Here is a 22756-nt window from a genome sequence, read left to right on the forward strand (position 1 = left end):
CACCATTTATCACAGCAAAACTCTGTGAATATGAATCTTTAACTACACTTTGTCATAGAAACATAAACTTAATGTATCAATTCTAATTCATCAAGTCATTAAAAATGTATTTTTAATATTATTAATGTTTTTTAAAGAAGTAATTTATGCTTACCAAGGCTGCATTTATTTTTATCAAAAATACAGTAAAAAAATTATATTTTGAAATATTATTACAATTCATAATAACTGTTCATCAGCCATTACTTCGGTAGGGTTGGGAATTCTGGAATCGGATACTTAAGGTCAGGAATCGGATACTTGTAAATTAAAATTTCGATTCCGCTTTTAATGTGATTTTTCTTTGCATGCACATCCAAAGCGAGCACTGAATTGAGTTCTCGTACGCATCTTCTTGCACTTGAATGCACAAATGTACACAAAATTATGTCAAAATATCCTCGTAAACGCATTCGGTTTTGTCTTAAGTGAACGGAAACAGTTAAGAAAAAAAAACGTGTAACAGTATATTGGATCCTGCATTAGTTCCTAAAGTGACAGCAGCCTAATAAACCTGCTGCCGTCTGTCATTAATGTTAATCAAAGAACAAAAGGAAGAAAAAAAAAAAATCCCTCACTGATCTTAATCTATATTTTATTCATAAAAACAAAACTATCCAGTGCTATTTTACATTTGAATACAATTTCTGTACCTGAACTTTGTTCGGTTGTATTTATTTGCATTGCTAATTTGATATTTGTTCTTGTTTTATTACTGTTTACTGTTTTTAGTAAAGTTTGAAATTTATATTTGTTAGTCCAGTTTTGTATTTGCTGTGGTATTTTTGTTAAAACCATAGGAAAATGTTGATTTTTGTTCATGGAAATCAGCTGCAAGCCTGCAACAAAACATTTTGCCAAAAGACAGAATAAATTTTATATACTTTTTTTTTTTTTTTTTTTTTTTTTTTTTACCTTAACTGGAATCAAAGCTGGGAATCAATAAGAATCAGAATCGATAAGAAGATTCGGAATCGCTAAAATTCAAACGATACCCAACCCTAGTCTTCAGTGTCACATGATCCTTCTCATCATCAATCATTCTCATATGCTGATTTTGGTGCTCAAGAGACATTTATTTTTTCGCTGTTGTGCAGTAGATTACCATGTTAGCACACATTTTTCGATTCGTACAATATAATGTCATTCAGTAGGTTTTATTTTTTGGGACATTTAAGATTTAGAAAAAAGTGCTTTTTGTGATATTTATCAGGAATGTTATGGATTTAATGCAGGTTAAGCTGTATTGACTGCATCTGTGGCATAATGTCAGTTACTACAGAAAATAATTTTCTCTAGGCCCCTGGAATTTTCAAAAAGTCAAGGAATAAACATTAAAATACACACTTGTTAGACTTAAACATATTAACAAATATGTGAAGCTATATACAATAACTCATCACCATGCATCATTAAACAATAAAAAGTACGAGCTGGAAAATTCAGCCTTTTTTCTTACCTCATAGTCTTCCTTTGTTAAACGCATTACGTTTTTTACAAATTGAAGCACATTCAAAAATATTTTGTGTGGAAATCAGCATGCCACAAATGCTCTCATATGATCTTAACTTGTAATCTTTTAAAATAGCACCAGATGATTCTCTCTTCCCCAGATGTCTCATCGTTGCGCTATGCTTACAGGCTATTTGTGCTCTTCCTGATTACCGACTTGGTTTAACTCTATGGAAATAAGAATCCTCAGAAGAGTTTGTTTTGGTGAGGGCAGAGAGAGAAACAGGGAGAGTTCAGGCTATATGAGAGATGTGTGAGGTAATCTCTGGACCCGGTGGAACTCTAGTCTTTTCCCTTGTAGCCTGGCTACAGCTCAATTTATGTCAATTATAAATATGAGCTGGCTAATCCCTCCACAGACAGATTAATGAGATTGAATGAAGGAGAAGTGAAGAGAGTAGAGGAGAGGAGGGGAAGAGAGTCGGGCCAATGGGAAGAGGTTTATTATACTGTATTATGCAGCCTCCCGCTGACTCAGCCTGAGACGAGCCAGCTAACTGCGACCTCACCGCCACAGCAACACAGCATGGCTAATGGGAAAGTGTGTACTTAGTAATTTGTGAGTTAGGTAGTAAGGTAGTAATTTGGGATGTAGTACACTCTTAAAAATAAAGGTTCTTTATTCGCATTGATGGTTCCATGAAGATCCTTTAACATTCATTAGAAACTTTGAATAGCACAAAAGGTTCTTTGTAGTGGAAAAGGTTCTTTAGGTTATTCAAATGTTCTTCACACTAAGAAAAAAGGGTTATGTTAAGAACTGTTCAAGTTACGAACTTCAGTTAAGAACTGAACAAGTTTTTTTGGGAACTACCTGATATTCCATAAAGGGAAGTGTTAGTTTATATTTCAAACAACCCAATAAATTAATTAAACATCTTACTTAACTGGATTTAAGACAAGTTTTTGGCACAGCTGGGTTGTAGTAAATCACATGAAGACGAGGAATCACACAAAAGCACTTTATTTAATAATAACACGCTGGAGATCGGAGGAGAAAATAATGTAGAAATAAAACCTTATAAAATATTGATGACATAAAACAATGAACTGAGGGCTTAAATACAGACAGAGAGTAATCAACAAAAAACAGAACAGGTGCGTAAATTAATTAACAACCAAGGAAACTAATGATGACTAGGAGCTAAGGCAAAATAAGCACAGGAAACACAGTGGAAACGAAACCAAAACATTCTTAAAGGGTTAGTTCACCCAAAAATGAAATTTCTGTCATTAAGTACTCACCCTCATGTCGTCCAAAATCCATAAGACCTTCATTTGTCTTCAGAACACAAATTAAGATATTTTTTTATGAAATCCGAAGGTATCTGATCCACACATAGGCAGCAACGACATTGCACCTTTTGAGTTCCAGAAAGGTCATCGTTAAAACGGTCGACGCGACTACAGTGGTTCAACCTTAATATTATGAAGTAGCGAGAATACTTTTTGTGCGCAAAAAACAAAACTAAAATAATGACTTTATTCAACAAATTTGTCTGTCACCTGTCATACTGCTACGCTATTTTCTTTGCAGAGCTTTAGTGTTTATGTCCGAACGGCGGCTCAGTATTGGCCGGCCAATACTGAGCCCACGTTCAGACATAAACAACTCTGCAACGAAAATTAATTTGTGTTCTGAAGACAAACGAAGGTCTTACGGGTTTGGGATGACATGAGGGTGAGTACTTAATGACAGAAATTTAATTTTTGGGTGAACTAACCCTTTAAGTTAGGGAAAAAAGTCATATATAAAAATAGCCATCTTTTTAATGAGTCAAAAACATTTGTAAAAGAGCCCTGAATTTGTTTGTGAGTTACTGGTTTTAATCAGACTCACTTGGTGAATCATTCAAATTCGTTAGTTCACAACTGACTTCAGTTATGTCCGATCCTGCAAACTTTTCTCTGATTTATACTTTAAGTTTGTGAGACTTAAATCAGTGTATTTACTGACTGATTTTTTTTATATGGCAACTTGCATATAAATAACTCTCAAAACAGAGTTTTGTTGTAATAAATTACATGATGGAATCATAATCAACCAATCTAAATACTCTGATTTGAGGCACTCTTATCTTGTATGCTATACCGATAGCATGCAAATGCATGTTTCCCTTTCAGTCCTTTGCTCTCTGTTACTTTCTCTTTTCCATCATGTCCCTTTAGTGCTCCATTTTACTCTCCATCACTCTTGGTCTCTCTACTCAACTCCATTCTTTTTATCTCCCCCCATCCTCCTCCCTGTGTCCCACTGCTCTCATCAACTCGTCTTGCTGAAGGAAATCGTAAAAGCTCCGTTCTAGCTAAAACACAGCAGGCCCAGCCTCTCCAGCTCCAATGCTCATCTCAAGTTGATACAGTGGCTGGATATAAAGCAAGAGTTTGCAGTCTATATACACATACAGCACCTGTCAATAGTTTGGAAACATTTCAATTTGTTAATGTTTTTGAAAGAAGTCTCTTTACATTTATTTAATCAAAAATACAGTGAAAACAGTTATATTGTGAAATATTATTACAATTTAAAATGATTGTTTTCTATGTTAATAAATTTAAAAATGTTATTTATTCCTGTGATGACAAAGCTGAATTTTCAGCATCATTACTCCAGTCTTCGGTATCACACGATCCTCCAGAAATCATTCTAATATGCTGATTTGCTGCTCAAGAAACATTTCTTATTATTATCAATGTTGAAAACAGTTTTTGCTGCTTAACATTTTTGTGGAAACAATGATACCATTCAAACATTTATGGTAAGATTTAAAAAAGAGAGAGAAATGAATAATTTTATTCATCAAGGATGCATTAAATTGATCAAAAGTGACAGTAAAGACATTGTTACAAAAGATTTTTATTAAAAAAATTGTTTTTACTGTATTTTTGATCAAATAAATGCAGCATTGGTGAGCATAAGAGACTTCTTTCAAAAACAATAAATTAGTGCATTACTCATCTGCCATAATACAGTGTAATATCTTAAATTATCTTAACTTGGGAGCAGGTAACATTGATGTGCAGTTAATTGCAATATATTCAGTTATTTATTCTAATTTGTTTAAAATGATTGTCAGCCCCTATTCATTTAAACTGATTGACGCCTTTGTTTTTGTTTTGTAGCTCACCGGCTGGGGACAACAAGTCAAGTTCCAGTACTCTGCCGCCAATCAAATCCAAGACCAACTTCATTGAAGCAGATAAATACTTCCTGCCGTTTGAGTTGGCCTGTCAGTCCAAATGTCCACGCATCGTCATTACCTCTCTAGACTGTTTACAGGTCAGAGCCTTACAACAAACTCATGACAGGATGCTTCTTATGATGAGCATGTTTCATCTCATGCGCTGTGTTCATGATTTTTCAGAAACTCATAGCATATGGTCACCTGACGGGGAGCGCTCCAGACAACACAACCCCAGGAAAAAAGCTCATCGACAGGATCATAGAGACTATATGTGGCTGTTTCCAAGGACCACAGACTGATGAAGGCGTCCAATTGCAAATTATAAAGGTCAAATATTATTATTATTATTATTTTTTTTTGATTGCTCATAAACGTGGAGCAAATAATTCCATGTTTTGGTTTTTAAATTCAGGGAAACAATGTTAGCTGTAGGGTATTTGGGCGATTTTCATACAGGAACATCAATATTGCAATATTAAAATACATCTAGAAGGTATATCAGAAGTATCTTCCATAAAATAATTATTAAAAAGAATATATTTTTATTATATAATAATAATAATAATAATAATTATTATTATTATTATTATTATTATTATAATAATAATTATTATTATAATAATTATTATTATTATTTTAATTACTATAATTATTTTTAAATTCTAAATTATGACAAAGGCAAAATTTAAAATTGTTAAAACATTTTTTTGGCAAAAATGGCAGAAATATGTCTTTCAGACATTAGTTGTCATAAGGAAATGAAGCCTATTATGAAAAATGCCATTTGGAAATTCTGCTTTATTTATTTATTTATTTATTTAAATGCACCAATTGTTTTTTTTTTTTTATGCAGTATTACAATAACATGTAATTGTTTTGAATTATTTAATTTTAGTATTTTTTGAACCCCTATTATCTTGTCTTCCTAGTGTCCAAATAAAAATATTAAAATAAATAAAAATTAAATACAAATATTTTATTATAAAATTAACCATGAGTAGTATGATAAAAATAAAAATACTGCAACCAGTGCACTAGAACACTTTCACATTTTACATCTCATCCTAAGATGAACATTAAAATTAGACAGTAAAACGGAAATGATTCCAGCAGAAATTGATTGAAATACTAAGGATCTAGACATGAAAGTGAACAGATAAAAAATACTTGTATTTAGAGAAAATAAGCATGACTTTTGTATTTTGAGTATGTAGTAGAGCTGCATGATTCTGGATAAATCATGATTTTTTTTTTTTTTTTTTTCAAACAGAGATCATGATTCTCCCATGATTCTGAACAGATAACTATACAAAATAATGTTCTGACAAAATGTTAATTGCTGCAGTCTATTTTAAATTTGAATAAATGAATGATTCAGTGATTCAATGACTCATTCATAAATACTTCACTTGTTTCATTACTGGATGAATCAGTGTTTTTTGAACGAATCTTATAAATGAATGATTCAATGAAAAATAAATTTTTTAACAGTCACTTATCGCCAACTGGTGGCGTAACAATGTAATCAATATAATCGTTATTTGAAGCACCGTGTTACTTTCTAAAGGTGATTTACTCGTTTTTTGATCGCTTCCGTAGACATCAGTGTTTATATCTGAAATGTAAACTTTTATCCCAGTTCTTCTGTGATAAAATGAATATTTGTAACACACAAATAACAATACTGTGGGACTGAAAAGACTGTCTGTGAAGCCGTTTCATTCCTAAACATGACGACTGCTCTCTCTGGCTCAACGGCAGCGCAAACGCATATTTGAATGTTCCAGTTTTGTCAAAGGTTTAATAGACACAGGCGAATCATTTAGAAACGAGATCGCATGGGTGTTTAAAAGATCACAATCTCGATTCAATGATTAATCATGCAGCTCTAGTATGTACATACATCTCTCTGATTCTTTGTGTAGAACTGCCCTAACCTGTAGTGCTCAGATTTCCATAGCGTCATTTGCCTAAGCTATTATTTTACAAATCTCATTGTGGAATGTAGAGTGGCAGGACAAACACAGCTCCTGAAAGCTGCTGAACTCCTTCATACTGCCACATGTCGAGCCTAATCTGTTTGAACTTTACCGAGATTCCTGCAGCTAAAATAATAAATAATAGCGCTCCTCATATTGTCTGAATACATTCCAAGGATTTATCACTGCAGTTGTGGCTTAACTTTCCCTGCTGTGACATTTGTGTTTGTTTGTCTTTGCTCCGGCCCCCTACAGGCCTTGCTTACCGCCGTGACCTCCCAGCAAATAGAGATCCATGAAGGCACGGTGCTGCAGGCCGTAAGAACGTGCTACAACATCTATCTGGCCAGTAAGAACCTCATCAACCAGACCACGGCCAAAGCCACCCTCACGCAGATGCTGAATGTGATATTCGCCCGCATGGAGAACCAAGCAGTGAGTGCATTTGACACTTCTCCTGTGGTAATAAGGGGAAATGACATCCTGATCTAACATCTCTTCTTTCTTTTTGGTTGATGCCTCTCCTCCTCCTCCTCCCCCCTCAAAATATAGCTTACAAATCACAAGATCAATTGGTCTTTGGCATCAAGAAAGCGAGATCGTCAGGTAAAGAGTGACAGGACTGCCTTGAAATTTGCTTGATCTGAAGTTTTCTCTGGTTTGTGTACATCAGCTTCATCCGTCACTCTCGCACTCTGTCTCTCTCTCTTTCCGATCTCTCTCAGACGTCTAGCTCCAGTCTGCTTGCTTTGGCTTCATTGCGTTTTTGCCTGCTGTTGTCCCCTCCATGACATATGAGTTCCTTTCATCTGTCTTACCATGTTTATATGTTGTGTAAGAGCTTTCTCTTGTATGTTAGGCCTGTTTACACCTGGTAGTAACATCCATCTCGGGTGATTTGTTCACAAGTGGTCAGTGAAGACAGCTGTTGACACCTGGTAGTAACGTGTCTTTTGTGAACACGTTTGGCTTTTGAGGACAGAGTCTCTCTCTAATTCATGACGACATTTGTTGCTCTTTAGGACTGGGTAGTTTTTTTGGGGGGTTTTTTGGCAATATTCAGTATACACTACCATTTAAATGTTGTGAAATATTATTACAATTTAAAATAACTTTTCTGTTGTATTTTAATGCATTTATGTGATGGCAAAGCTGAATTTTCAGCAGCTCGTCTTCATTGTCACATGATCCTTCAGAAAGCATTCTAATATGTTGATTTGATGCTTAAGAAACTTATTACGGAGTGTCTATTTACACTAAGTGCAAATAGCGTCCCTCGCAGTAGAGAGTAAGGCTCACAAACCTGGCTTTTAACACGATCAACGCGGGTTCGAATCCGCCTTTTGCCGAGCTTGCATTTATTTTCAATAAAAATGAAAATAATGTTCTAAAAGTCGAAATAAACTGCCAACGAGTGTTTAATATTATAAAAGTGTTTATTGGTAGGGTTAGGGGAAGGTGTAGGGAGGGTTTTTATTCTCCTAATAAGGCAGCATCCATTTAATAATTCTATTAAATATTATAATTTACACTCTATGATATTATTGCATCCTGTTAATGTATAAAAATACTGAGGTGCAAATAGTATCTGTCAATATGTCAGTATAGATGGCATCTAATTACTATTTACTCTTATTGCAAAGAACTGATACTTTTACATGGTGTAAATAGCATATTTTCTTAGCGATAGATTCTATTTTCATTTAGCATCTAATTGCTGTTTACACTTGGTGTAAATAGCATCTATCGCTATTTGCACTTAGTGCCAATAGCTGCTGCCAACTTATTATTATCAATGTTGAAAACAACTCTGCTGCTTAATATTTTTCTGAATATTGTGATCATCTTTTTCAAAAAATGTTATTTTAATACATAAATAATAATTCTCAGTGGAGAATTGTACAGAATCTTTTCAGTAGTTTTTAGGAAACTTGATAGCCAAATTATAGCACATTAAATGTGATATTCACAATGGTGCTTAATTTTTATATATGGCTACAAAATGATTGCTAATATATTGTGAATATTCAATATATCAAGAAAGGAAGTATGGAGAATTTGTTTTTCCTGAAATATACTTAATCTTTTAATAAACTGATGTTTTTTGATTGTCACACAATTATTTTAGTAGAGTATTAATAGTTGTATTAAAATGGGTGTGTTAAATGATTGGTGTTGTCGAGGGCACGTTTTAATGAGCAGATCAAAAAAACATTTTAGACCTTGTTTACAAACATATTTTGGTCTGTCATTTGTGATTAGATCATCCGAGATGGATGTTGAGACCAGGAGCAAAAGCGATCTGTCTCTATCTTTGTGGTTTAGATGGCTGCATGTGGATGAGGACAGTGAGGTGCAGTTTAGATGTTTCACGCTGATCAAAAGGATGCCTCTTTGAAAGTGAGGCTTGCGGTTTTGGCACAAGCAAAACACACTGTCACGCAGTTTTAGAAGTCTGGACAGAGCGTGACACAGCCAGACACATCATGCATAACTAATAAGCTGTACAATATTAAAGATGTGTTTGTTTTGCCAACACAGACCAGACCTTATCAGACCACATGAATTCAACTGAAAGCTCTGGAGAAGGGACATCTTTGTACCTCATACTTTATTAATAAACATGTTACATTAAAGGTCCTTCTTGGTTTATGGATGCATGCAGTATACTCAACAGTCTGCTTACTAACTAGGATTCCATGGCATATCGGTACATACAATTTAAGAATATAATGGTTTCATTCTGTCATTTATTCATAAAACAAATCCAGGTGGTATGTTTAACAAAAGTATTTGCACCCTTTGTAATGCAGAATTTAATTACTGTATGCTGAGATTTATTTGTTGCATGTAAGATATTGATTTACTATTTTTATTTTACGATTTAAACTAAGGTATCAGAGTCTAGTATTGTGCCAAAAAGTAATTTTATGTATTCAAATTGAGTTACTAAATCTTTTAACAGCTCTAGTTACATTTTATGTGTTGCTAAGCCCTAAGGTTTTGATTTTTGAGTTAAAATATCCAAAAACCGCTCGAACAATGTTATATATTTTGTTGACTTGTGTACTACTTACATTATCCCAAATGTTTCCAAGAATGTTTAAATCCAGAGAAATAACCGTGTCCGTGCGTCACCTATCAATCATACCCACGTTACTCTCAATATCCAGTCTTATTTTGTAGAAACCATGGAAACACCAAAGACGCTTTAATATATTATGTGTTTTATTAGACAGGTGAGCAACTGTTTGAATACATTCATCCACAGAAAACTAATCATTGTTATATAGCTCAAGTTCAACACAGTAAGTTTTATTGTTTAAGTCTCGTTTTCGAGTACCATGTTTTACCATGCCTAATATCAATCTAGCTTACTGCAGTGTGCAACAAGTGTCTCATAGCAGCCGCCGAGCGAACGCAGAGTAGCACTATAACAACTTTCAACACACAAATGTATCGAATATGATAAAACAGCGCTGTGTTACCCCACATATGTATGACTGGAAGAAGCAGAAGCGGCAACTGCGGCATAATAAAAGCTCCACTGCTCTCGAGCCGTGTGTCGCGCTCGTCTCTCATTTGCAATCGCTCCAGCGGCCTCGTTCCGCTCCAACGGCTTTCAGCCACACCCCGCTACAGTAATGTTAATAAATCTTTAATACATTAGCTCATCCATGAATATGATTTCTCCCCGAGCTTTGTCAGATATCTTTACTCTAGACATGTTCAGTTTGAAGAATAATATCTCAGTCAGTTGATTTGAAGTTGTATTAGCTACCAGTTGTTGTTCGTGGACTATTTGCACCCTGTGCAATCTATTTATTTAATTTTTTATAAATTTTATTTGTCTTCTGAGACAGACTGTAAAATATTTATTTCGACCTAAGGTAAAATTTTGGATTGCATAATGTGGCATGCTTATCATCACTGATGGCTGATTTATTTATTCCACAAAAGAAAGTAAAACCGGTTTGAAACTACACGAGGGTGTGTAAATGATGACAGAATTTTCATTTTACACTTATCCTGCTTTGAAACACCAACGTAAGCATGTGCGTAGTTCAGATTGTCGTTCCAGGTGCATGAAATCAAACCACCATCTGTCAACACAGACATTGTCTTCACGTACACTAAGATGCTATAAAGATCCTGGTCTTGTGTTTTTTTTTTTTTTTTAATTTTTTTTTTTTTTTATAAATGATGGGAACAATCTGTATTCTTAAACACAATTATTTGCCTCCTGTTCAGAGAAATGGATGTACATCAGCTTGGCTTTGGGCTCCCGGCCGCCCAGGAGGGAACATGAGTCTATAAACTTCCTGATACATGTTTAAAATGACTTGACCTTGTGTGTATGTGTTTTGCAGCTGCAGGAAGCCAAGCAGATGGAGCGAGAGAGGCACAGGCAGCATTCTCCAGTCAGCCAGCAAGAACCGGAGTCTCCTGGACAGCGGCACACCGACACCCCTGGCAAAAGCCTCCCTGCTGAGGCCAACGGCGGACCGGGACACCAGGGCAGCAAGGTCGAGCAGGGATCCCCACCGTACGAGAGTCCCGAGCCAGAGAACGGCACTGACTTCTGCCCTGCGGAAAATGAGCAGACCGAGGCAGACCAGGCCACTGCAGCTGCACAAAGTAAAGAGAAGCATGCAAACATGCAGAGATTAATTTAGCTTTAGGGTTCCATGTTTATGTAAATGATTATGCTAATTTCTCTAAATGACTGTAGACACCAGTGGAATATTCTAGGAGAGTGCTTTCGTTATTGTCTATTCACTCTTTTATAAATGTGACTAAAAATGTAGGGTTTAATAGGATGTATTCAGAAAGGCTTTCAATTTTTTTTAATCAAAAATACATTTAAAAAGTCTTAGATTTTATTTTTCTGCTTGATTATCTTTTTAACTGTATTTATTTATTGACTCCACTTTGTTCTTGCCATGAAAATAGCCTGCACTGTGGTGGCGTTAAAGGCATAGTTCATTCAAAAATTAAAATTCTGTCATTACTCATTTCCTGTCATCCAAACCCATAAGACTTTGGTTAATCTCCGAAGCACAAATTAAGTTATATTTAAGATGTGAATTAAAGCCTAAATTAAATGTTAATCATGTAAAGCGATTGTATCTCTTCACAGGACTTGGATTAAAGGAGACCTGTAATGCCCCTTTTATAAGATGTAATCTAAGTCTCTGGTGTCCCCAGAATGTGTCTGTGAAGTTTCAGCTCAAAAAAACCCCACAGATCATTTATTATAGTTTGTCAAATTTGTCCCTTTTTAGGTGTGAGCAAAAACACACTGTTTATGTGTGTGTCCCTTTAAATGCAAATGAGCTGCTGCTCCCGGCCCGCTTTCCAAAAGAGGGCAGAGCTTTAACAGCTCGCACTTCGGTTGCTCAACAATAACAAAGCTGGAGAATCTCACGCAGCCAAAATGACGATTGTCAGTAACAGTGTTCAGCCTTACATTGTTCAAACCGGAGTCGGGCACTGATGGAGAGACTCAGGAAGATGTTACAACTTATAGAATGCATCTGGATGTTTCTGAATGGTTAGTGGATACATTTTTGTAGTTGCTGTGGAGGTGATTCAGTGTATCGACTAGCATGTGCCGTCATGTTAATCTTTTGTGCAAATCCAGCGTTGAATTCACCCTTGTTTGTGAAGCAGTCTGGCGTAAAATGGTGGCATGGCAACAACACTCTACTACAACAACTCTTCCTCTTCTCTAAAGCAGCCCAACATGGCCTTACCCCTTTATTGCGTGTTCACGGGAGCAGGGTTTATGTAAATTTTAGGGTTAGTGATGTCACTAACCCGGGAAGAAGCTTGTTGTAGCCAGTTTTACCAGCCGTTTGTTGTAGTCCTTAAACAGAGAATTCTTTAAAAGAAAAGATCTCTCTTTGCATTGAACTTTGAGCGTTGTAACTTTGCAGACATTGTTTGTGCTCTAACAGCAACATTACACACTAACTAAAGTTAAAAAAGTGAAATCATAATCAACCACCCCTTTAAACCACTTGATTCATGTGGAATCGTTTTACGACATCTTTATGACTATTTTGGATCTTCTAAGTTTTGGTTACCTGAATTTTCAATGGAGGGTCAGAAAGCTCTCAGGTTTCATTAAAAATATCTTAATTTGTGTTTCAAAGTTTAACTAAAGTCTTACTGGTTTGAAATGACATAAGGGTACGACATGAGTAAATGATGACAGAATTTTCATTTTTTGGTGACCTATCCCTTTAAGTTAGTAGCGTCACTATTTTTAGTTGTTTTCTCTCCTCCTCTCAACACTGCAAGACACACTCAAGCATCTCTGATTCATAGTCATTATTAGTTAATCATGTATTCAGGCTTGACATCAGAACAGATGAAACTCCCTCTAATGATGTGACACTATTGGAAAACTGTGTCAGTGTTTCTCAGTCTTACATAAGTTTAATAGCACTGCTTTCACCCAGTTACAGGCAGTATGGAGTTACCTCTTAATAGCACTTATTAAAATTAAATTGGGAAACTGATAACGTGGATTTAATGTGACTACACAGTATGCTTAGAGGGAAAGTCCTCCTATCGCACAATGAATGACTGACTAGACAGAATTAGAAGCTTAACTGTACTCTGCTGTCTTTTAGGTGCGGCAGAGCATGGAACGGATCCCACAGTGGAAGAAGAAAGCCCGAACTATGAAGAGAAGGCACAGGAGATTGTACAGAGCATATTGCAAGAAGTCGTAAACACAGTGGCTGGAGGCGAGTTATACTCTTCTTGCTGTGAGAAGCTTAAAGGGACAGTTCACCCAAAAATAAATGGTCACACATTTATGTGTGTGTACACACTCCTGGGCAAAAAACAAAAATGGCAAAATGTTTAGCGGTCTTTTAATGGTCTTAACCATTTACAAATCACATTTACAATCACAAATCACTGGTCAGGAAATAAGCAAGAATTGCACAAATACTGTAGATAAAGTAATTTAGCATGGAATAGCCTTCCCCAACTTGCAGACAGCTTTGTTGTTCCACTCAATGTTGATGGCTTGAAACAGTTCATGAGTAGTTGAAAAATGTCTCCCAGTTCGTTTGAGTTTAGTGTGAGACCAAATATTCACTATAGGGTTCAAATCTGGACTCTGACCAGGCCAAAACATGAGCCTGATGGACTTGTTCTCAAGCCACTTCTTGGTTGTCTTTGCAATTTGGGCATTATCTTGTTGAAAAATAACATCTGATCATTCCTCTTTAGACAACAACTTTTCATTTGTGGGAAGCAAGCCATTCTGCAATATTCTCCTGTAATCCAAAGCATTAAATGACTTTTCACAGTGAAGCAGCTCACCAATACCAGCAGCTAAAAAGGCTCCCCACGCTATGACACCTCTTCCTCCATTCTTCACTGTGGTATATATGCATTTATTATTATATTTCTCAACAGATTTTCGAAGACACCACTCTGGAGCATCGCCATACAGCTCGTGCTTCACTGTGATTCATCACTCCACACACAATCTTTCCATATTCTGACAAAAACTTAGTTCTATCTTTGTTGTTTTTCTGAGACACCAATGGCTTTTTAAGTAGTGCAATTTGTGGTTAGAACAATTAAAAGCTTAGCCATTTTGGGCGGGGTAAAGACAATAGACATCGAAGCATATGGCACATAGAAACAAACAAAACAAAGCCATGTGCTCACACAAAACATGACATGAACACGCAACCGATGAGAGCCCTCACAAGACTGCATGTCCACATAAAACGCACATGGCTGATGATAAACATGAACCGTGTGCAACACAGGAACGCTCTACAAAAAAACACACGAGATGAGCGCATGATGAGTGAATGAACACTCAACCTGTGAGCTCCCAACAAGAGACAAAACATAGAGAATGTTTTATTTCTGGGTGAACTGTCCCTTAAGGGAAGCAAATCTTATGTTGTTGGACAGCTAGGCTAGTGGCTGTTTGATTTTAGTAGTGATACACTTTTAACCATCCCATTGGACCTAGTCTGAATTCTGTTTTACCATGTTCAGATATTAAGGAAAGCCGTGAGGGTGAGGCTGAGCCAGCTGAGGGCATTCCAAACTCTCTGGAAGAGGAGGGAGGGTTGGGCAGCGACAACGAAAATGTTCACGCCAACGGCATCCCTGGCACACCCATTTCTGCGAGCTTCACTCCGTCCCTGCCCGACGACAGACTGTCTGTCTCATCCAATGACACTCAGGTACCAATTTCCACTTCTGCCACAAAAGGTATAAAATAGAAAATGAGCGTGCTTTGCAGCTTGTTTACACATATGTAATTGTTTTTGACTGGGTTGTGTATCCAGAACTCTAACATTGATTTAACAGTTGAATTCTTCATAATTAAATTTTACAGTTTGTTTGCAATGTCACACACCATGATACCCTCTATAATAACCTAATTATTTTGTCAAGTGTTTTGTTATAATAAAAAGCTGCTTATTGTGAAATGTTTTGTAAAAAATGCAGTTTTTTGAAAGAGCAGCTGGAAGTAGTGAAGCATAGACACTTTTGGAAAGAATAGTCCTGGTGTATTTTGGGTTTGCATATAATTAATAGTCCCACATTATAAATAAAATCTGGATATTATAGATATTTTGCTGACACAAACTGTATCTGGCATTTATTCAACATAAACTCTTGTATCTTCTCTCTGGGCTGTCCCATTACATGAATACATTTTGATTGATCTCTGAATTTGTATGTACTAATTAACAAATACATAAACCAATTTATATATATATATATATATATATATTTGAATGCAATTAAGTAGAAGAATCTGAAATACATTATTAGGGACCAAGCCCTGAAGGGGCTGTAGCCCCTATTGTATCCGTTAGTTTTCTTCTTCTTATTATTCCTCCCCAATGGGAGTCTATGGCAGCCCTATCAACAGAACATGAGAAAATGATGAAATTTGGTACAGTTGTAGAGATACTCATGAATAGTGATTGGACCAAATTTGGAGTCTCTAGAACCAACTCTATAGCGCCACCACCAGTTCAAACATTCACTCTTCTAAAGGTTATAACTTTTGAACCCTTTGTCCTAGAAAAATGAAATTTAGTACATCTGATTCGTCTCTTCATGCTGATGCTATTCAATATCTTACATTAAGTCTCTGCCCATTACAGTAGCAGCCATTTTGAAAAGTCTCTACTCCTCCTTCAAAATTTGTCCAAACTTTGATAAGATCTGAACTTCTTTTAATTTTGAGTTCATTCTCACCTGTGCTTCTGAACCAGCTGTTTTTCATGAACGTTCAATTTCTGCTGTTTTTGCTCTTCCTGCTCCGCATTGCCGCTACAGCCCCTTCTGGGGCTTGGCCCCATATCGCTGCTTGCAGCTATATTTTATTTTGAGATTGTATGGTTTTGTTCTAGACCTATGTATAGACATACGGTATTAATTTTATGTCTGCAGAAAATCTGTGTTATTAAACGCAAGGATATTAGTGTACTAGTGTCACAAGTGTCCAAATATTTTTTTTTGAAACTATTGTATATTCTTAATAGACTGTAATACCAGTTTTATGGTCTGTTGCTTTTTGTATGGTTGTTGCATGTTATGTGCTGTAGATGATGGTTCATTTTCTCGGCAGTTACATTTAATTGCCGTAAGAGGCTAACATGAGCATTTCTCCAACAGGAATCAGTAGCTACCACTGGTCCAGCACCAGGTGCAAAGTTTTCCCACATTCTCCAGAAGGATGCATTCTTGGTGTTCCGTTCACTCTGCAAGCTCTCCATGAAGCCCCTTTCAGACGGTCCCCCTGATCCGAAGTAAGCCTGTCTTTCTTAATAAAACATCTGAATGTAAATAAATGGAATTGTTTGTTTGTTTGTGCCAAATGTTGTGCCAAAAAGGGGGGTCCAGTTGAGTTGCAGTTTTGTGGTCTCTTCTCATATTCTAATCTTAGATCTCTAAATGGTTGGAGACATTTTAGAGCAAGAGTGTTGATGGCATCAGCCATTGTCCTTAAACAGGTGAATAGGGCTGTCAGAAGGCAAGAGAGATGTTCCTCCACATCAGTTGAAGAGAAAGGGAGCCATTCATCCTGGTGTGTCTTCCAAGGCAGTGAGGCAGGAAGCTTGTTTCAGTGCTATTGATCACTCTTTGTCAAATGGTCTGATATCTGTTGACCTCTCTTGATTTACATCAGGGCAGGACTTGGACTTTATTTATAGTGGCGCACACTAAGGCAAGCATCACTGTTATTATTGTACATACTTTATGTTAGGGACAGTTTTTGACTAGAGGACAATAAAAGGGCTTGAAAAGTCCCATGGATCTTTTTTTAGCCACTTAGCAACTGCCTACAGCACCTTAGCAATGCCCTGACAACCACCCAGATCACACTAGGATTGTCAGAATTTTGCAAAGGCACCACTTTACTATTTTCTTCAGAAAATGTAGCTTTAGTTTGTCAATCAGTAGACAGCATGACATTTTGTAGCATGGTTTTGGTAGCTATTACTGTAGAGTGCTTTTGGATTCTGTTGTTTTGGATTAAATTCCTAAATAATCTAAAACAAATATTGAAATAAATCTGTATATTTATACATATGTTGTATCAGAGGAAAGCCAAAGTCCAGTGTTATTTTAGTATTATACTATTATTTTTTTATTATTATTTTAGTATTATAGTATGTTTATATTTTGAATTGGCTTTTATTTTTATATTTTCAGTTTACATTTTATTTTTAGTTTAAGTTTTAGTAATTTTCTTGTTCTTTTATCATTTTATTTTTAATGTTTACATTTCTTATATCTTTAATTATTTTTTAAGTTTTAGTAATTGTAGTACATTAATTTAAACTTATTACAGTTAGTTGCCAAAGCAACATTTTTAAATTTCGCAATTTTTTTTTTTTTTTCTCAGATTGTTTTTCTTCTAATATTTGTTTTATTTCAGCTTTATTTCTATTACTGAAAACAATTTATAATAGTTTAGGTTAAAACAACACAACTGTAGTTGTAGTGACTCAGAAAGCTTTGTTTTCTATAGAAAGATAATCTGCAATATATTTATGATTTAAGACTTTTTTTTGGGGGGGGTTATTTTACAGCTAATATCTGCAGTCTGATAAGATAACCATAGGTCCTTCCACCATCAAAAACTGTATTAATTTTGCACTCTCATTATTTTATTGTTTTCTTAATACATGTCATTCTTTGGGCAATGAGAAATTAAGTATTTAAACAGTCAATAAAAAATGGTTTCAATGGTGTAAGTAAAGCAAAAAATGAACAGAATTTTCTTTATTAAGTTTAGTTTGCCCTTGGCACAAGTATTTTATATGGAATTAAGAATGAATACATCAGAAATCATCTTGTTATTATTCACCTAAGATTCTTCATCTTCATTCAGATCCCACGAGCTGCGGTCCAAGGTCCTCTCGTTGCAGCTCCTCCTGTCCATCCTGCAGAACGCTGGGCCCATCTTCAAAACTAACGAGATGTTCATCAACGCCATCAAGCAGTACCTGTGCGTAGCGCTGTCTAAAAACGGCGTCTCCTCCGTCCCCGAAGTGTTCGAGCTGTCGCTGTCCATCTTTCTCACCCTCCTGTCCAACTTCAAGACGCATCTCAAGATGCAAATTGAGGTGCCTGAACTCAGTTCCCCCCGAATTCTAATGTATTTGTGCATCTTGCCCTGATGGCGTCAGTCTGTGGAGTGTCTAGCTGACAGTATGGATTTATTTGAGCTGTGGTTTAGGAAGCTTGTAATTCTGCCTCAGTCTGTCTGTCTGTGTGTGTGGCTCATTCCAGACAAGTGTGTTAGGATTTATTGTTTGCAGTGTTGTGTAGTTATATTTCTCACTTCAGTCAAGTTGCGCGTCTTGACAACACCATCTGTTACTGACTTAGTTATGATTTTGCGGGTTTTTTTAAGTAAAAAAAAAATTTTTCACCAATTTTATTACAAAGACTGTATTTTTCTTTTTTTTTCTCCTCAGGTGTTTTTCAAAGAAATTTTTCTGTATATTCTGGAAACATCCACAAGCTCATATGACCACAAGTGGATGGTCATTCAAACCCTCACCAGAATATGTGCGGGTATGAAAGGCTTTTGCTTATCTCATTTTCTAAGATATTTGAGAGTTTTTCAATGAGTAATTCTATGATATTTATTCCCTCGCAGATGCCCAGAGTGTGGTAGATATCTATGTTAATTATGATTGTGACCTGAATGCTGCTAATATTTTCGAGAGGCTGGTGAATGACCTCTCAAAGATTGCACAAGGACGAGGAGGCCATGAACTGGGTACAACCCCACTTCAGGTAAACACACAGATTGGTTTACCCAAAAATTGACCCAAAAAATCTTCACTTCTCTCACCCTCATTTAGTTCATGAGCTCACAAAAAGACATTTGAAGTGCTCCATGTTAAAAAAAAAAAAATTCTCACAAAAGAAAAAAAATAAATTCTAAGAACTGTTCTTTTAAAACAGTGTTAGTGATCCCAGCTCATGTTGTCCCGCAGGAGCTGACTCTAAGAAAGAAAGGACTGGAGTGTCTGGTGTCCATTCTCAAATGTATGGTGGAATGGAGCAAAGACCAATATGTCAACCCCAATTCCCAGACAAGTCTCGGTAAGTCAAACCATCATCCCCTGCGAAACAAGACATCAGTACTAGATCCTTAACCAGTATAATACCTGTGGAACCTTGTTTAGCCCCTCTGTATCCTGATATGCTTTGGATCCAAGCGGTTGCATTACATGTTCCAGGTTACGGCCCTGGCTCTTCTAAATGAGTCTCCTCAGAGTGCATTTGTGCTGCTTTCCAGAGGCTTCTGGCTTTTGCAGAACCAAATGGATAAACAGTTGCTTTTGAGGACAGTGCACTAGGAGTCCTGTGCCTCAAAGAGAGGCAGGAAATGCTATTCGCCGTGATGGCTACGCAGACCTTTCATCTTAATCAAACAGGCCTGAGGCTGTTATTCCTCACCGAGGCATGCCCTGACATCAGGAAAGCAGGCTGCAGGCTCCCTGAACACTGCAAAACTGAGCTTCTCATATGAGCTGGGAACATGCGCCAGGCTAAAGACCCTACCTCTTCGGAGTGGAGGGGATTTAGGTCTAATCAAGCTTGGCTTTATTAGGTTTGAAAAGGAGAGGCTCTGATAGACCAAAAGGAAATTTCTCTGTAGCCCATTTTAGGCTTTAAGATATCAGCCCACCAGAAACCAGAGAGTCTTACTTATTTTTAAATGACAAATTGAACTGAAAATCCACTTAAAAATCCACTCTTGGAACCACTAACAGCCATTCAGAACACAGAACACCCTAGAATGCCCTAGAAACCACCTAAAACACACTTGGAGCCCCATAGCAATGTGTTAACAGCCACTCAGAATGCCTTAGTAACCACCTAGCAATGCCCAAGAAACCACTGAAGAAAAAAAAACTCTTTGAACCACATAGAAATGTGTTAACCACTCAGAACGCCTTAGCAACTTCCTAGAAACCACCCAAAACACTTTTGGAACCACATAGCAATGAGCTAACCACTAAGAACACCTTAGCAACCACTTAGCAACACCCTAGAAACTACACATAAAACTCTTGGAACCACGTAGCAATTTGTTAACAACCACTTAATATGCCTTTGCAACAACCTGGCAATGCCCTAGCAACCACCCAAAATACTTTTGGAACCGCACAGCAATGCCTAGCAACTACTCAGAACATCTTAGCAACCACATAGCAATGCCCTAGAAACTACCCAAAACACTCTTGGAACCACATAGCAATGCACTAATAACCACTCAATATGCCTTAGCAACAACCTGGCAATGCCCTAGCAACCACCCAAAACACTTTTGCAACTGCACAGCAATACCTAGCAACTACTCAGAACATCTTAGCAACCACCTAGCAATGCCCAAGAAACCACAGAAGAAAAAACTCTTTGAACCACATAGAAATGTGCTAACAACCACTCAGAATGCATTAGCAACAACCTAGAAACCACCCAAAACACTCTTGGAACCACATAGCAATGAGCTAACAACCACTCAGAACACCTTAGCAACCACTTAGCAACACCCTAGAAACTACACATAAAACTCTTGGAACCACATAGCAATGTGTTAACAACCAATCAATATGCCTTAGCAATAACCTGGCAATGCCCTAGCAACCACCCAAAACATTTTTGGAACCATTCAGCAATGCCTAACAACTACAAGGAACATCTTAGCAACCACATAGCAATGCCCTAGAAACCACCCAAAACACTCTTGAAACCACATAGAATCACGCTAACAAATAGTCAGACCACATTAGCAACCACCTAAAATATTAAAAGTTTTTTATTTATTTTATGACAGTGTTTACCATTTTTTTTGTTTTTTGTTGTTTAATAAATGTAGTAGCCATGGTATTTTAGCGTAAACAATGTTTAATGGCTGTAACCTTTCATCTTGACCAAATTATGTCCTAATCGGCCAGTCAGATTGTAGCATACTTATCTGGGTAACTCTTCAGGTGCATTATGTTTGTTTTGTATCACTAATCAAGACTTTCAAGTTCTTGTATTCTCATCATGCTGGCCAATCAATCTTTGTTCTTTTCTCTTAACGGACGCACATCAAAAGGGAGAACAGGTAACGACAGTTTGTAGAGACATTAGAATTGATTGCTTTAGCTTTTGTTGCGTGAAGTAGATAGTGGTCTCTTAATAGTTCTTTGTGTTGTGGCCGTATTAGCTTTTGTATATCAAACAAGTAAATTACGTTTTGTTTGAAGCTTAAGACGAACGGGTAAGTATTTCCCAGTTGCTGCTGGCTCCTCTGATCTCTTGGAGAGAGGAAACTATGAGAAATGTGGAAGTGACCTGACAGCTCATGTTACAGTGATAGCTACCCGCTAAATCTTTTACAGTGTTTCCAGTGTGTGTAATTAGACCCTGCAAACTGCAACCATGGCTTCCACGTACCCAAACCGCCTTGTTTATCTTGCTTGCAGCAACTTCAGATCTGTTACTTTGTGTATTCAGGTCACGCTGCTCTTCATCCAGTCCCCGTCTTGCTGTTTTTGTGATACGAGTCAGCCGAGGCCAAAGACTTTATTAGATAAGTGTTGTGCTGGGAAACTCATATAGGGAGCTGTATAGGGAGCTGAGCCAGAGAAAAGACTCGATGTACCAACACACATTTCAGCTGACCAGGACTCCAATGAATCATGCTGTCTCTAGTCCCTTGGCTGCAGGGGCTCGTGGTGTTTCACAAACCGGGCTCATCATTTCTTCTGTGTTCTCTTAAAAATTGCATCTGAATTTCATTTCTCTTCTCTTTCGATCAGGCCAAGAAAAGCCTTTAGAGCAGGAAACCAATGAGTCGAAGCATCCAGAAACGATTAACCGCTACGGCAGCATAAACTCATTGGACTCCACCGCCTCGTCAGGCATCGGGAGCTACAGCACGCAGATGTCTGGGACGGACAACCCTGAGCAGTTTGAGGTCCTCAAACAACAGAAGGAGATCATAGAGCAAGGCATTGACCTGTAAGCCGTTAAGTTGGAATCAAAAGCATGAAATCACTCTCTTCTGCACTACACATGCTGTTGACAAAATCACTATCAATAGATATTTGTATGGAAATTGCTTAGTTTACCTATCCCAGGGGTGTCTCCTGGAGGGCCACTGTCATGCAGAGTTTAGCTTCAACCCCAATTAGACACACCTGAACCAACTGATTATGGTCTTCAGGCATACTAGAAACTTACAGGCAGGTGAACTAATCTCTGCAGGATGTCGATACCTTAAAGGTGAAGTGTATAAGTTCTGTAGCACTACCAGAACCAATTGGAAAATATAAAAGTCTCCTTCTGTCCGTCCTTCGGATGAGACGTTAAACCGAGGTCCTGACTCTCTGTGGTCATTAACAATCCAAAAATTGCAAACAGGTTTCATAAAAACTCCATTCACATCTACCATTGGTCAGACAAACAGTTAGTCCCGCCCCAAACTCAAGCAAACAGTTGAGCCAGTAGTTGAGA

The 22756-nt window shown here is 37.0% G+C and overlaps 1 protein-coding gene across 6 annotated transcripts in view; it reads left to right on the forward strand.

Annotated features, from left to right (window-relative positions):
• arfgef1 (ADP-ribosylation factor guanine nucleotide-exchange factor 1 (brefeldin A-inhibited)) overlaps positions 1-22756 on the forward strand; it is a 67923-nt gene that overhangs the window by 21333 nt on the left and 23834 nt on the right. For 4 of the 6 annotated variants that reach the window (XM_051881954.1, XM_051881955.1, XM_051881953.1 and 1 more), the window contains exons 3-15: positions 4675-4831; positions 4917-5063; positions 6971-7150; positions 7268-7321; positions 11086-11353; positions 13357-13473; positions 14756-14946; positions 16397-16530; positions 18120-18354; positions 18709-18808; positions 18894-19033; positions 19237-19345; positions 22060-22261. In XM_051881954.1, coding sequence (XP_051737914.1) covers positions 4675-4831; positions 4917-5063; positions 6971-7150; positions 7268-7321; positions 11086-11353; positions 13357-13473; positions 14756-14946; positions 16397-16530; positions 18120-18354; positions 18709-18808; positions 18894-19033; positions 19237-19345; positions 22060-22261 — 2034 coding nt within the window. The remainder of the gene's footprint in view (positions 1-4674; positions 4832-4916; positions 5064-6970; positions 7151-7267; positions 7322-11085; positions 11354-13356; positions 13474-14755; positions 14947-16396; positions 16531-18119; positions 18355-18708; positions 18809-18893; positions 19034-19236; positions 19346-22059; positions 22262-22756) is intronic. The other 2 variants (XM_051881957.1, XM_051881958.1) reach the window with 1 other exon arrangement.

The sequence above is a fragment of the Ctenopharyngodon idella genome, chromosome 23 (assembly GCF_019924925.1).
Source record: "Ctenopharyngodon idella isolate HZGC_01 chromosome 23, HZGC01, whole genome shotgun sequence".
Lineage (NCBI taxonomy): Eukaryota > Metazoa > Chordata > Actinopteri > Cypriniformes > Xenocyprididae > Ctenopharyngodon > Ctenopharyngodon idella.